The sequence below is a fragment of the Liolophura sinensis genome, chromosome 2, assembly GCF_032854445.1.
Source record: "Liolophura sinensis isolate JHLJ2023 chromosome 2, CUHK_Ljap_v2, whole genome shotgun sequence".
In the NCBI taxonomy this organism is placed as follows: domain Eukaryota; kingdom Metazoa; phylum Mollusca; class Polyplacophora; order Chitonida; family Chitonidae; genus Liolophura; species Liolophura sinensis.
The window spans coordinates 10,313,278-10,328,210 of NC_088296.1; the positions used below are offsets into that span (position 1 = coordinate 10,313,278).

The 14,933-nt window shown below is 38.6% G+C and overlaps 1 protein-coding gene across 4 annotated transcripts in view; it reads right to left on the reverse strand.

Annotated features, from left to right (window-relative positions):
• Window positions 1–1,983: 1,983 nt before the first annotated feature.
• LOC135462896 (fibrillin-3-like) overlaps window positions 1,984–14,933 on the reverse strand; it is a 29,935-nt gene continuing 16,985 nt past the window's right edge. For all 4 annotated transcript variants that reach the window (XM_064740195.1, XM_064740196.1, XM_064740198.1 and 1 more), the window contains 8 exons: window positions 10,171–10,299; window positions 9,580–9,699; window positions 7,772–7,906; window positions 7,313–7,447; window positions 6,675–6,809; window positions 5,863–5,997; window positions 5,302–5,425; window positions 1,984–4,512 (listed from right to left, as the gene is read on the reverse strand). In XM_064740195.1, coding sequence (XP_064596265.1) covers window positions 3,828–4,512; window positions 5,302–5,425; window positions 5,863–5,997; window positions 6,675–6,809; window positions 7,313–7,447; window positions 7,772–7,906; window positions 9,580–9,699; window positions 10,171–10,299 — 1,598 coding nt within the window. In that variant the 3' untranslated portion in view covers window positions 1,984–3,827. The remainder of the gene's footprint in view (window positions 4,513–5,301; window positions 5,426–5,862; window positions 5,998–6,674; window positions 6,810–7,312; window positions 7,448–7,771; window positions 7,907–9,579; window positions 9,700–10,170; window positions 10,300–14,933) is intronic.

Below are 14,933 nucleotides of genomic sequence, written 5' to 3' on the forward strand. Positions count from 1 at the left end.
TTCGTGAAACGATTCCCTAGGCTCTTCAAGCCTCTGTAGGACGTTTGATGTAACTTTATATGGCAGCCCACAGAAAATAATATGGTTTGCTATGCACGACGAATTCACTGAGTGTAGTGGTTATATGTACTTTGACTACATGATCATGAGTGTATAGCTTCTTGCAGTAATACAAATCTATGCGTCGAAACAGACATTCATATACCAGCCATCAACCAATAAGGACGTTAAAAATTAATCGCATAGCCAATTCCCAAAACAACGTTTGACACAGACGACTACAGAAGTAACAAAGCATGTAAAGTACAAAAATAGGCCGGAGCCATGCAAAAAGAAGCGGTCAACCATATTCAGTGATGTAGGAAAGACGCACAGTATGTTCTAGGCGAATGAGTGAAATCAGTACTCGGATCGTATACCATGCTAGAATATTAGTTGTCGATAACAAAATATGTATCTCGGCAGCAGTTTGATTGCAACTGTTCATACATCCCAAGTGGCGATCTACTTCATCGCGATGAATATACAGCCCCGGGATGAGACGTATTAGATACAAAATGATGGGTACAATACATAAACTAGCTTTGAGTCAAAAATTTGTCAGGCATTTGTCCAAAGCGACGGTTTATTGATTTCGACTTCTTTCGCCCAGGAATCTCATTGCTGATGTACGACCCTTAGATAAAAAGACCTTAGTACGGCTTTGTACTAACGATGTGCACGATGTGAACATTCCTTACGTCTTTTTGTCATCTGAAAAGAGTTGACTTCTGTATTCCTGAATACACCAAGATTCTGCTGATGAACTGAGCATTTCTGAGACCTTATAAATACTCAAGAAAGCTAAAGACAATATGATGTCTCAAAGTTTTATACAAAGCCACACGCCATTAGATATATATCCATACAGGTATAGTCGGAAGCGGATTGAGGGACAGGCTTTCTACTGTCGGGCTAATGCAAAGATATAATTCAGGGTGTCACACAGTCGTAGCGGTTTCTATTTTGTTACCTGATATATCCCTAAAAGTGAAACATGACCAGGTACGAACCAAGGTTCAGTGTTATCGGTTTACACAAGCAACGACGAAGGTGTTTAAATCAGTCTGTTTTACCCCTCAGATATAAAGAAAATATTGCAATGCTATTTTTCATGCTGCCGTTCTCTTTCACCAGACTCATCTCCTTTAGAATTCAGAAGGAAATCTGGATACTTCACCTTTATATAAATCAGAAGCAAATCTATCATGTAAGCAAGTTCAAATCTTTTATTTGCGGAAATAAACAGCTTGACATGATATTATCCGGGGAGGTAAACGTACCAGCGTGACACAATCGTTGTTGTTTGAAGTCATCTCTACTTATTCGAGCTTAGTGTAAGGTGACTGAATGACGAGGCTTTTCAACAATGGGTCAGACACGATTACAACACCAGATAATTCAATTTAAACGATGTACTATATTTCACCCAAAATTTAGCATTTTTCATCTGACTCAGTTTGCTTGAATCTGACTGGTTCTCTCATCTTTTAGAACCATTTAAGTGATTGTTGTCAAATTTGCTTTATTTCTTACCAGAACAACTTATCATAATTCAAGTTATACCATTTCCAGTATTATTTAAGGCCTTATGTGTTTCCGAAAATAAAAATTTTTACATACCAAACTTTTATTATAACTTGGGCTATGGCATTTCAGGTATTATTTTAAGGCCTATATAATTTTCTGAAAGTGAATTTTTACCAAGCTTTTGGTGAAATACAGAATTAAAATAACTGAAATACATTTACAATGTCCACGGATATATACACTGTATATAGACAATACAAAAATACACACAGAAACAAAACAATAACTTTGTTACATGACAATGTATATAGACAATACAAGACTACATATAGACATAAATCAAAAACTGTTATATATATATATATATATATATATATATATATATATATATATATATATATATATATATCTGGTCTTACCACAATACGATATATACACGTCCTGATGTGATCTAGACTGCCAGGTGTATCCAGTGATCTTGAATAGTGTAATATTAATCAGTTATTACTTGACTGACCGAAAGTTCCGTTACTTTTTACATAGACTTTTGAATAACCGGCTTCTGATAACCCGATTCCACCAACTATTATAAAAGTAGAATAAAATTTAAAAAATGTACACCCAAGCATGGCCAGTGCGAACAACATCAAAGGACGCCCATCCCATCCCATATAGATCATTCGTCGACGTGACTGAGAGGCCAGTTGGCTACACAACGCTTACACGACATAATCAACATACATTACGACATGTATAAACATACATTCAAGTTTCAAAGAAGCAAACTATATCTACGAATGCACATTAATTCATATTAAGTACGGTACGCAGATTTTATATTCCAAGTAATCAAACACTATATTAAGGAAAAAATGTTGTTATAGACATATTCGTAAAGAGATGACAAAAATCAATATAACAAAAAGATTACTAAAATTTCAAATACATACATGTAAGGTGATATTAGCAATAACAGGTCAACTAAACTTTTTAACATTTTACTTTGTACAAATTTTGTATCATTTTGATGTCATAACCTGAACACAGTCAGTAAAATTTGTCTTGTTTGGTCGTGACATAAAATCTAACATAAACATAGTACATATAAACCAGAGTACACAACTAGATTATGGAAGAGCATACATAAAGCCCGAGCATTACATTAAGGTGAACCAGAAAATACAAGTAAATAATAATACCTGATTATACACCTAAATTGTGCGTCTAGAATACACAACTGTTGAACAAAAATGAAGTATAAAACTAGACAACAAAGCTAGAGTACACATCAAGGGTACACAACTATAGTATACTAATGCTGTACAGCATACTGTCAAAGTACATAACTAGATTTCACAGATAGAGAGCACTACTAGAGCACACATCTAAACACTTAACTAGGCCACTCAACTAGGCCTCTGAGCTAGTTTAGCTTTAAAAGAGGAAAGGGTGCAGAGCTTTCTTGATGTCTCTGACTTGTTTATGATATATTTATTTATTGGTGTTTTAGAAAACCGGGCTAAGGAAAACCCAAGAGCATCCGCAAGTTACAAGTAGATCTTCCAACGTACGGCCGGAGAGGAAGAGCTACCCCAACAAAGACAGTAAAATATATTTACTGATTTCTTACAAAAAAAAAACGCTATGACGAAAAACATATTTCCTATTACAGCACAGTTCCATAAAAATATAGCTACATACTGGCTTAGTACGTTCCTAGTCCAAAATGCCAAACCCCACTAATAATTTGGAGAAACATACAAAATATGCCATCATAATCAAGTATAAGTACGTTTGTGTTATATGCACATATTCGTAGCGAATGACACGAATACTAAGGTAGCGTTGTACTTTGTGAAATTTCAACATCGAACCTAGTAAAATTTCCACATAAAATTTTGTGACATTTCCACATCGTACTTTGTGACATTTCCACATTGTACTTTGTGACATTTCCACATTGTACCTTGTGACATTTTCACCTTGTACTTTGTGACATTTCCACCTTGTGCTTTGTGACATTTCCACCTTGTACTTTGTGACATTTCCACATTGTACCTTGTGACATTTCCACCTTGTACTTTGTGACATTTCCACCTTGTGCTTTGTGACATTTCCACCTTTTACTTTGTGACATTTCCACCTTGTACCCTTTTCCACGTCGTGTGTTGTCTTCTAAAACTTTTTAATGGGTCCTTCACAGGACTGTCCGAATGACAGCAAGTGACTTTAAACTATACGCTTGTGAACTGTTCGTTTTAAACTTTCTGTACCTTAAGTTCATCATACTCATAACCATCTTGTTGGCCATTGCTTGTCAGCTGTGCGCGATTGTCCCCAATTTGTCTGACAGCGCTGTATGTTGTGTCATATTGGACGTCATCGTTTCTATGTGGATTTCCGTATCCGGCCTGCCCGGGCTCAATATTTTTTAGGCTTTCATCGTTTGGTTTTAAACCATACAGTGTGTTATAATTGTCCGCGGTGTTGGTGGTTGCAATGGAAGATTTTACGTGAGGTTTGGACAAAACATTATACGTGGATTCGCTCGGGGAAGTTTCTGAGGCCTGACTTTTCTCCGTAGCCATCTGTTTGGCTTTGTTGTCTGCAATCTTGTGATCTGAATACAGATCCTTATGTTCATTCTCACTAGGCTTCTGATCGTCGAAATTTCCTGCTAAGCTATACAAAGTCTGTGCATCGTGATTCAGTTCTGCCTGTGGCGGTAGGTCAACTTCCTCGTAGCGGACGTCAGTGCCGGATGGCAACTGTGTACTGGAACCCAACACATCCGGTAGTACTGGGTATGTTGGATTAGTAACTCCGCTTCGTTGTTGTCCAGATTGAGTAGTGATATATTCGTGTGTTATGACGTCAGAACGTTTCCCCTGCATTTCTAATCCTATACATTCTCTAATACCACCGCTCGAACGATTTCTTGCCCTGGAATTCAAAAATTAAACACATTTGCTTTTGTAATTATTTAATTTATGAAGGAATATTTACAAATAGAAACGCTGGCATGAAGTGACTGATATAATGTTAAAACAAAAAACTGTTCTAATCAAAATATATGTACACACTTCTCTCGCTCTTCGACTGACTGACTGACCAAATGTAAAGACAAAACAATCAAAATATTACAAATGAATGTGTAATGGAGATATCACGGTTCCAAGTAAGCAAACACCCGCAGAAAGCACCGCCATGTTGTTAAGACTAGTTAATTGTCAATTGTAACCAATCAGGTAGAAGTATTTATGTAGCCCCGCCCAGAGTACAATGTCCAGAGTAATGTCACGTTGTACTTTTACCATTTTGCTATATAAAACGTTGGTTACGAGTAATTCAACATCGTGTTTCCGGTCACACTAGTATGATAGTGTGTATTTCCAGATTTAAAACATGTCAGAAAAAAAAAACTGTAGCCCCATCTTCCAAAATAACTAAGGTTAGAATATTTCTCGACATTTCTTTTAAGTGCCACAACTTAATGATGATGTTTTGAGATTAATCACATCTGGGGGGAATTCCACAAAGTCAAAATATTAAACCTCGTTACAATGCTTAGCTTTTAGTACTGGAAGTTAAAATTTTGGAATCATTGCTGTACGATTATATTTATGAGGCAACTAAAATGTTTATCTATAAGGCTCAAAAATAAACTATAAAATCGTATCTCAAGGCCGGATTTCATTAATGTCTGCCGTTGGGCACAATCCCACTGGTTACCTGAAAACAACAACAACGGCTAGTACGACCACGGCCAGAAGAACCACTCCGCCTATACATACTGCCAGACCGATCGTCAACGCTGAGGAATCCGCGGCTGTAGATGCAGCTGCGGCAGTAGCGACTGAAACGTAGTCAACAACGACAACAACTCATTGATGATTGTTTACCACAGTAGCGTTAATCCACGTCCTATTATTACGTTTTATATTTTATTGGGAAACTTTTGACTACTTTAATAGCCCATAAAACGGGGAATGTTCAGATTTATGGATGGAAGAAATCAGACACAGGACGAACAGAAATCCCGACTGCTGGTCATGAGAAAGTTTTATTCGAATAAATGGGTAGAGAATTCTCCAATTAAACCAAAAGCAAAGTGAACAGAAAATCTTGAATTCACTGTTCTACTTGATGCATGGACATATTCAGTAGTTGAAATCAGGGCAACATGCAACTGTTCGTTTCCTTGGGGTTAAACTCCAAACTGGGGCAAAAACTTCCTGGTGCCCTGATTTGCAGTCGAAAACCACATTTGTTTGTTGTTCAGCATTTACTTACTTTTACTGCACCCCAACTCTTCGCCCTCTTTCGGCTTGAATCCCTCCTCACATGCGCACGTGTAGTTGCCCTCGGTATTTACACAAACAGAATTGTTGCCGCATGTGTTTGGATTTTCGGTACACTCATCAATATCTATATGGCACGTGTGAAATATCGGAATATGTATATGTGTGTGGATAAATGATGGAATTAAAAAAACTTTCTTCCGTAAAATACAAACTGTGCAATAACTTTTTCAGGTTTCTTGCAAGCATAGCCATGAAAGTATAAAATATACATGACAAGCAACAGAAGTTGTAAATTTATATATATATATATATATATATATATATATATATATATATATATATATATATATATATATATAGGCAATTGTAGTAATGGGATATTGTGTTTTGTTCAATCGCTAAGGTCGCCGAACTATTTAGAGGCGGCGCTGTTACCTTGTGGTTTCTGAGGTAAACTGACAGGAGGACGCATTTCATCGCTTACGTGTGACCATTTACCAGCTATCACATTGCCGTTGCTGCTCTTGTTTTTCTCTCAGTACTGGACGTCTATATTACACTCCTTGTTTATGTACATGTAATCGACTCAATATAGTCACCGGAATAATTACTCTGTAACTGAGATGAGAGCAAGCCTTCGGCATGATGCGTTAGTGAAGCAACGTCATAATCATGGTGACACACTGGATCAATGAATGGCTGATTAGGGTCTAACACCACATTGTACTGTGGGTGTGGACATATCTACGGACAACCGCCTTAATCTGACTTTTCTTCCGCTGGTACTTTAAACTTGCTTACCCAGATTGCATCCCACCTCTTGACCCTCTGTCTGTCTGTACCCCACAGCACACGCGCACGTGTAGTTGCCCACCGTGTTTGCACAAACAGAGTTGTTACCACATATGGTTTGATTGTCGGCGCACTCGTCAACATCTGTATAGCACACGTAAAACATAAGCTTACATAACAATCTATACTTTTACATGTAACCTGTGCCTGTAAGGTGTTCATTTTCCGTTTGTTGCAAGCATACCTATCAACTGTGAAATCTGCACCTCTGTCTCTCAACAAAATCAGTAAACAGAAAAGAATATGTAAATTTCAGAGTAATTATAATTGATTTCATCATCTGTATATAATATTTACGAGAGCTAAGGCTGCGGAGCTATTTAGAGACAGTGGTGACACCATGTGGCTTCATTGTTAATGTTACCCTGTCAATAGAGTCACCACAATCATCACTCCGTAACTGAGTTGGGGCCAAGTTTTTAGCATGATAATTTACTGAGGCAGCGCTATAAACACGGCGACACGTTGGATCATTAAATGGATAACAGATTAGCGTCTAACACCACATTGTACTGTGAATATCGAAAGATCTACGGACAACCGCCTATATCTGCCTTTTCGTCCGTTGATACCTGATACTTGCTTACCCAGACTGCATCCCACCTCTTCATCCTTTCTTTGCCTGTATCCCTCCGCACACGCGCATGTGTAGTTGCCCATCGTGTTTGTACAAACGGAGTTATTACCACATATGGTTGCATTTTCGGTACACTCATCAATATCTGTATAGCACACGTAAAACATAAGCTTACAAAACAACTACACTTTTACATGTAACCTGTATCTTATATGGTGTTCATTTTTCGTTTGTTGCAAGCATACCTATCAACTATGAAATCTGCACCTTTATCTCTCCAAAAAATCAGTAAACAGAAAAGAATATGTAGATTTTAAAATAATCATAAATTAGTTTATCTGACACATTAGGTGATTAAATGGATGACGGGTTAGGGACAAAAGCCATCATTGTATCATGGGTGTGGACAGATCTACGGAATAAGCGCCTTTATCTACCCTTTGTACTGCATCTGATTACATTTGCTTACCCAGGTTGCACCCCACCTCTTTACCCTCTCTCTGCCTGTATCCCTCTGCACACGCGCACCTGTGGTTGCCTTCCGTGTTTACACAAACGGCGTTGTTGCCACATAGCTCTGGCTTTTTTTCACATTCGTCGATATCTGGTTAGGACGTTTCAAGCATAAGCGAGATATGATTAACTACAAGAACTTGGCACATCTATGACATGCAGCCAATATACTCTTCACATGGGGTCAACAAAGCACTGGTTTCAAAACTACCTTTCTAATCGAAGCCAATATGTCCTTTATAATTACTGCTTTTCTGTAACATCCCAACGGATGGATTGTAGGCCTATTCTAGATCTTATACTCTTTCTACATTATATCAAAGATTTGTTTGATTCACGTTTCACGCCGTTATTTCAATGTTAAAAATTTCTTCTTCTGCCCGATTGGACTTTGTACTCTTTGTAGATGATATCAGCTTATTCGCCAGGAAGTATTAACGAAACCATAAATACTATGACACATGAAGTTAAAAAAAAGTTCAAGATTGGTTATATGCAAATAAGCTCTCATTTAATGTTGGGAAAACAAAAGTAATTATTGTAAAACCGTCTCGAAAGGGTTTCTATCCGGTATTTTCAACATGATTATGGGGAAACCATTTTAAAGTAAAGAATGTCGTCATCTCCCTTGGTACTTTTTTGAACGGTAAACTTCACTGGTGTCATACAAATCACATATGTAGCAGAGTATCTAGCCATATCGGACATTCACCATATTAAACAGTGATAATAAAAAGCACTCTTGATACTCTATTATTCCATGACATTCTATCCTATGATATTTTAAGGCTTCGATGGTAAGAAACCAATGACCTCGTGGCGGTGTGGATTCACAAATGGATGTTATGAACATTTTAGCCATATAGATCACTTCCAGAGACAGTAATTTAGGCTGTGTTACTTTGTGGAGTGGGGGTTGTTCTAATCGCGCGTTGGTGCAGCTATTGTACAACAAATTACGCTCCACGCCTATTTTCCACCATGTCACTTGCTTTTGAATAATTATGACGTAATCCGAAGCAACGAGTGTTAAAACTAAGCTTATGGAGTATAACATCATTAATCAAAAGTAACTGAATTTTTCTTGTAATAAAATGGATTAAAATATGGGCGATTACTCTATCCAGAAGTTTAAAACATACTGATCTCTTATTCATGGAACTACAATTTTTTAAGAATTTCAGGTTAAATCAAGTTGCTAGTGTCGTCCATGCCCATAAATCAATTCATCATCCGGAACAATTACATGTCAATTTTAGAAATATTTTTACACGGCAAATTGATATATACAATCACCCGACTAGAACTGCAATCTTCATAACCAATTTTTGGGGCCTCCGTGACTCAGTCGGTTAGCGCGCTAGCGCAGCGTAATGACCCATAAGCCTCTCACCAATGCGGTCGCTGTGAGTTCAAGTCCAGCTCATGCTGGCTTCCTCTCCAGCCGTAAGTGGGAAGGTCTGTCAGCAACCTGCGGATGGTCATGGGTTTCCCTCGGGCTCTGCCCGGTTTCCGCCCACCATAATGCTGGCCGCCTTCGTATAAGTGAAATATTCTTGAGTAAGGCGTAAAACACCAATCAAATAAATAAATAAACCATAACCAATTTATTGCATGGCCTTTTTACAAATATCTAACAAACATCCAGAAATAAAACCGCGGCAGCTAAAAGTGTAAACCTGATTCGAGCCTGTGGCCTTAGTGGGAGAGCCAGCTGGGTACCCTGAGAATCAAACCTTATGACTGATGTAAAGTATTACTCACCTAGACACTGTCCTTTAGCAGACCTTTGTGCTCCAGCTGAGCAAAGACACACATGTCTTACACCGACCTTTTCACACGTGGTGTTGACAGGACACACGCCCCATCCAGTCCCACATCTTTCTGTTTACAACAAAAAGTGTTCAGTATATTTTCCCGCGAACAGGACCCAGTTACACAAAATTGTGTTGACCGCCCCAGAAAAGCATGATGATTTCACAAGTATTTCTGTTGTACAGTCTACTAAATTCCGCGACAACTCTCGTGCATTATGATTGCATCTATACGCCCATAACGATACGTCTTTCGTTCTTTTTTAAAGAATGTAAAGACATTTCCAGTATCGTTGTTGTGTATCTTATACTTTGTAATCTGGGCGAGAGCTAGCCATTATGTAAAGTAGTTACACAGACGTAAACTAGGATTTACCGTTAATTCACGCAGAAAAACATTAACGGTGGCAGGTTTTCATAGGCACAATCGGGTGTGGGTGTGTACAAGAGGGTACAAAAACGTACACATTTGCTTTTCTAGGAGAAGCAGCATTACTATATTATAGATACACTGTTAAATGTGTGTATGACCTTCACTCACGTAGACAAAACTGAAGCGATCTATCTGGAAAAGATATCGGGATATCTGAGCCTTCGGTACAACCACAGACACCTTGTACACATGTCGCCCTGTATCCACAACGCCATCTACATCCGTCAGCTGTAAAATCTGTGAGAATTGACAGAAACATGAGATCAAATTTAACCAAAAGAGAAGTAAATACAAACCAAACAAAATAAAATTTATTCCGTAGGGTTAAAACACATTTCATAGATGTTATAAGTTAAGTGCGGTAATTATTGGATAACAGTTTTACTGGGAACTTACACGATTAATATAAGTTATACTAGCGTGTAAAGTGCGTTATACGAGCTGATGTTTTGTCGACATGATCAATATTTTGACGAGCCCTCATTCAACAGATGGCTGCCCTTTTTACAGCAGTTTTGTTGCTGTGCCCATAACGTAGATGAACAGCTAGTTATTTACGAGTCTGCAATTTAATGGTCTTTGAAAATGTGACGAAAGTTTTTCCACATGTTGTTGTCAACTGCTTTATAAAAAAGAAGGCATGAGAATTTAATGGTTTTGTGCCCAAATTTATTACTTGTTCATAAATAACTGCCCATGTATATATTGTCAACTTGAGTGTAAAAAAATAATGAAAAGTGTACATTAAACTGAGTAATGTAGCACTTAAAATCACTATATAACGAGACCGGTTTTATGCATTTTTTCCGCCAACACTCGATAGTCTCCTCAGAATTACATTATAAAAGTTCAGCCTTAAGAGCTACCAGACATTCGCCATTTAGTTGAGTGTTAAAAAAAGCTAAAAGAGTGACAACAAACATGTCAAATTTCTTCAGGGAATGGTTTGCTCTTCTACATATGATTGTAAAAATACGTCATTCAATATCCGTTCAGTTATTTTTTTCAAGTATCTAGAAGATTTGACCCTCAGGGAGGCGGGGATTTACAGCACAAGAAGAAAGGATACAACAAAAACAACCGTATGTGTTCTCGCCAGCTGTTTTTCTACAACGACATCTGCACACAGGTTATAATTTTTATAATTAGGACCAGTAACTAGACCTTTAATGAGGCGTATATTCTCCACAAACGTCTTGCCCAAGCTATCGGCCATGACATCCATTCATGACTCCGAAGGTATACACAAAAAATGTTTAGCGCGTGAGGCTGTATTTGTAGGAAGGTGTGTATAGTATTATGACCGTTTGTTGATGATTTAAGGGGAATAACTCCCACCGCACAAGTGAGGAGGTAGTGTGCAGGATGTACGTCAGTGTGCCGCCGTCAAGCAGTTGTTACTGTACAACCTGTCTCGTGTCTCATTTCGGGTGAGTTAAACCTGCTATACACGCAAATGATGTAAGACAATGAGTGTATAAATGTTCTTGTAACCTAGCTGTTCTGAGTCTTCCATACTCGCCTACTTCGCATTTTGCCTACCTGTTTTCAGATAGGCGAATAGCGGTCAGAATCAGTTAGAATTAAGCTACATGCGTCAAGCCCATTACGACCCCGGGGTCATTCACATGAGAAGCAATTTCATACATATTGGTCCAGCTAGAACACTCCAGTCTAAAGGAAAAAGTTCAACACATGTGATTTTGGCATCGAATATTTTATTTGATGCGCAGTAAATAAGTGCACACTGTATATAAACGAAATATATCAGTTATGTAGGGAAATGCTTTTAGCGAGCATATGTATATATATATATATATATATATATATATATATATATATATATATATATATATATATATATATATATAATTTTACAATTTAATTAGGTACGAACATGCTTCAATTGGAGTCTTTTGGAGGGTTAGCCAGCTGACATTTCAATTTACGAAGTCCGTCGTCAATGTTTCTGTATCACCGCTTCTTTAGTGCTGATGGGCATCTTCCTTCAAGCTGTGCCATCTTTTTTTTATTGGTTGCCTCTTTATTCTTGAAGATGTTGATGTCCGTAAGCGCTTTCATCACTGTCCCGTTTACCTTTCTGTGCCATCCTTCCAAGTGGTGGGTACTTCTGGGTTTTCCGTTGTCACGATGATTCCATACTAGTCGGGGAAATCTCCCCTCCATACAGGTGTGGGTCACGTAGTCCGCCAACCTCAGCCGATGAAGTAGTTGCTTCATTCCGTATACTCTCCATTTGGTGCAGGGTAAGTACTGGAAGTACGCAGATTTCGTACAAACTTGAAAGAGTTCTGAGTCGCTTTGGTATAATGTTTGGAGAGCTAGCTTCTGGACCTGTCTCTAAACACACTGGTGTAGTGAAAACAACACCCGCTCACTTCTGCATCTGAGAAGACTTGACGTATGGCGTTGTGTGCGACAAACTCGTACTTAAGTTAGAAGCGTGATGCCTGGAGCTGGATGTCGGCTCTTTTAGATGGCAAAGATGGGAGGTTCCTAATATATATCTCAGTTGGGCTTTGATTGCAGCTGTCAACATATCCAACGTGGCGATACAATTCAATGGCATGGATATACAGCCCCAAGCCTCGGGTTAGGCAGCATAAGACACAATCATGAGGCAGAGTGACAGAGACTGTAACAGAAACTCTGATGTATAAATAGGTCATAGTTGATTTAGGTCGAGTGTTGCCTTAATTCTGATGTGTGAGTATGGGTCGATCAGAAATATGATGCCTGGGTGCATAGTGTAGTTAACCGTGGTCAGTTTTCTTTAGTCTTAGCATAAAAGTGAGTTTCCTCTGTTCGAATTAGTTTGCTTGTTATAGGAAATTGCCTAGTAAATGAAAATATTGAAATGTTGTTGTGGTTTGAAATTTATAGTAATAAAAAAAAAACAAAGTATATGTACCAAGGGAAATCAGTGTATAGTAGGGTGGAATGTGCACAACGCGTGATAATTGTGTCTGAGCTACCTGCCTTATACTTTGGTTATGTAAGTGCAGGATGTTCATCAGTGTGCCGCCATTAAACTCTTCAACCTGTCTTGTATCTGATTTGAGTTATCTTCCCTTACATATTCTTTGGCTGTTTGTTCACTTATTAATGTTTAAACATTCATTTATCAAATTAAATATCCCTTTTTCGTACTTTTGATCGTTTTAGTAATTTTGCTTGATATTTAAAAAAGCCAGTTGCTTTTCTGTGTATTTAAAAAACAAATATAAAACCTGTAAATTATAATGCAGTTACTAAATTAACATCATTGTTTGTCATGTAAGTAGCTTAAGTAGATTAAACACTATTTGACAAACTGTCACACCAAGGAAAGGTAATCATGTCACTTGTAACAAAAATCACAAATGCGAAAAACATATACAGGATGCAACAGAAGTGCATATGTTTTTCCCTTTATTCATGTCTTCAGAGAACGTGGCGTAATGACCCAGGAGTCTCTCACCAATGCGATCGCTGTGAGTCCAGCTCATGCAGGCTTCCTCTCCGGCTGTATGTGGGAAAGTCTTCCAGCAACCTGCGGATGGTCGTGGGTTTTCCCCGGGCTGTGCCCGGTTTCCACCCACCATAATGCTGACCGCCGTCGTATACGTGAAATATTCTTGAGTACGGCGTAAAACACCAATCAAATACATAAATAAATAATGAAAGAACGTGGAGCCACGCTCTCGTTTTGGCTGCGGAAGCGAAAAGCCTATTCAGTCAAGGGCGAAACACATTCAGAGGAGAACACGGAGTTAATATACGAACAAAACAGCCAGAATAGTTCAAAAAAACATTTGCAGCTCCATCATAGACTTGTCCCGGGCAGATCTGTGTTACACCGTACAAGGCAATCTTTTTGGCCGTCTGTAATTGTGTTGCTGTATATATCTGACAGCTCGAAAAATCCTAGGTACTATTCCTGCACCTCGTACTTTCCATCTACCAAACGCAGGCACATATTAAATTGTTTCTTTCCGGAAATTCGAGACGATTCCTCAGATCACTTTGTCGAACAGAGTTGACTGTCAGAGTGACATCATCTCAAATTAGCAAGCCTTATTGTACACTATGAAGTCAGTCAGACATGATGAATATGGGAGACGTGCCTAATGCAGAAGTTCAGCACATCTTTTGAATTGAAGATGGTTTACCATGTTTTGTTTATAGTCGAACAACTATCCATCAAAATACAAGGTAAAGACACTTCCGTCGAAGGCGCCTTCAAAGCTGCCGCCTTGTTAGAGCAATTTAGCAAGCAACACCGTAACGAAGACTTAAGGGAGTTTTACAACCAAGTTGTAGCTAAATCGGAGAGCTTCACAGACAGCCCAACACTTCCTAGGAAGAAGGTCTTACTAAGAACAATCGACGATGGTTTGGCGCCTCGCTCCTTCTCCACTGCAGAAGATTACTTCCACAGACAATTCTTCCAAGTACTGGACGCCCCTGTGTCTGATTTGGAGAGAAGGTTTGATCAGAAGAGTAGACACGTACTCCGTGGCATTGAAAGTCCTCTGTGGGCGGCAAGTGGAGAACTTCCAAGTATTTCACAGTATGGAGTAGAGCCGTATGGATCCGACGTTGACTTAGAACGCCTTAATATCCAATTGAAAATGCTCTATAACCTCTTCGAGTCAGAGAGCGGTGTCTAGCGTAACTAAAATGAACACAATTTCTCGGGACACGTCTTCTTGAACAACAAGCAAACCCTTTTCTAAAGTTGATAAGGTCGTGAGGCTGTACTATACCGTTTCCGTCACTTCAACCTCAGAGTGCACCATATCACGATGGTCCACTTTGTGGCACGACAAAGTGTAATTTTGCCCTCTAGTTTAAGCGCCATACAAATG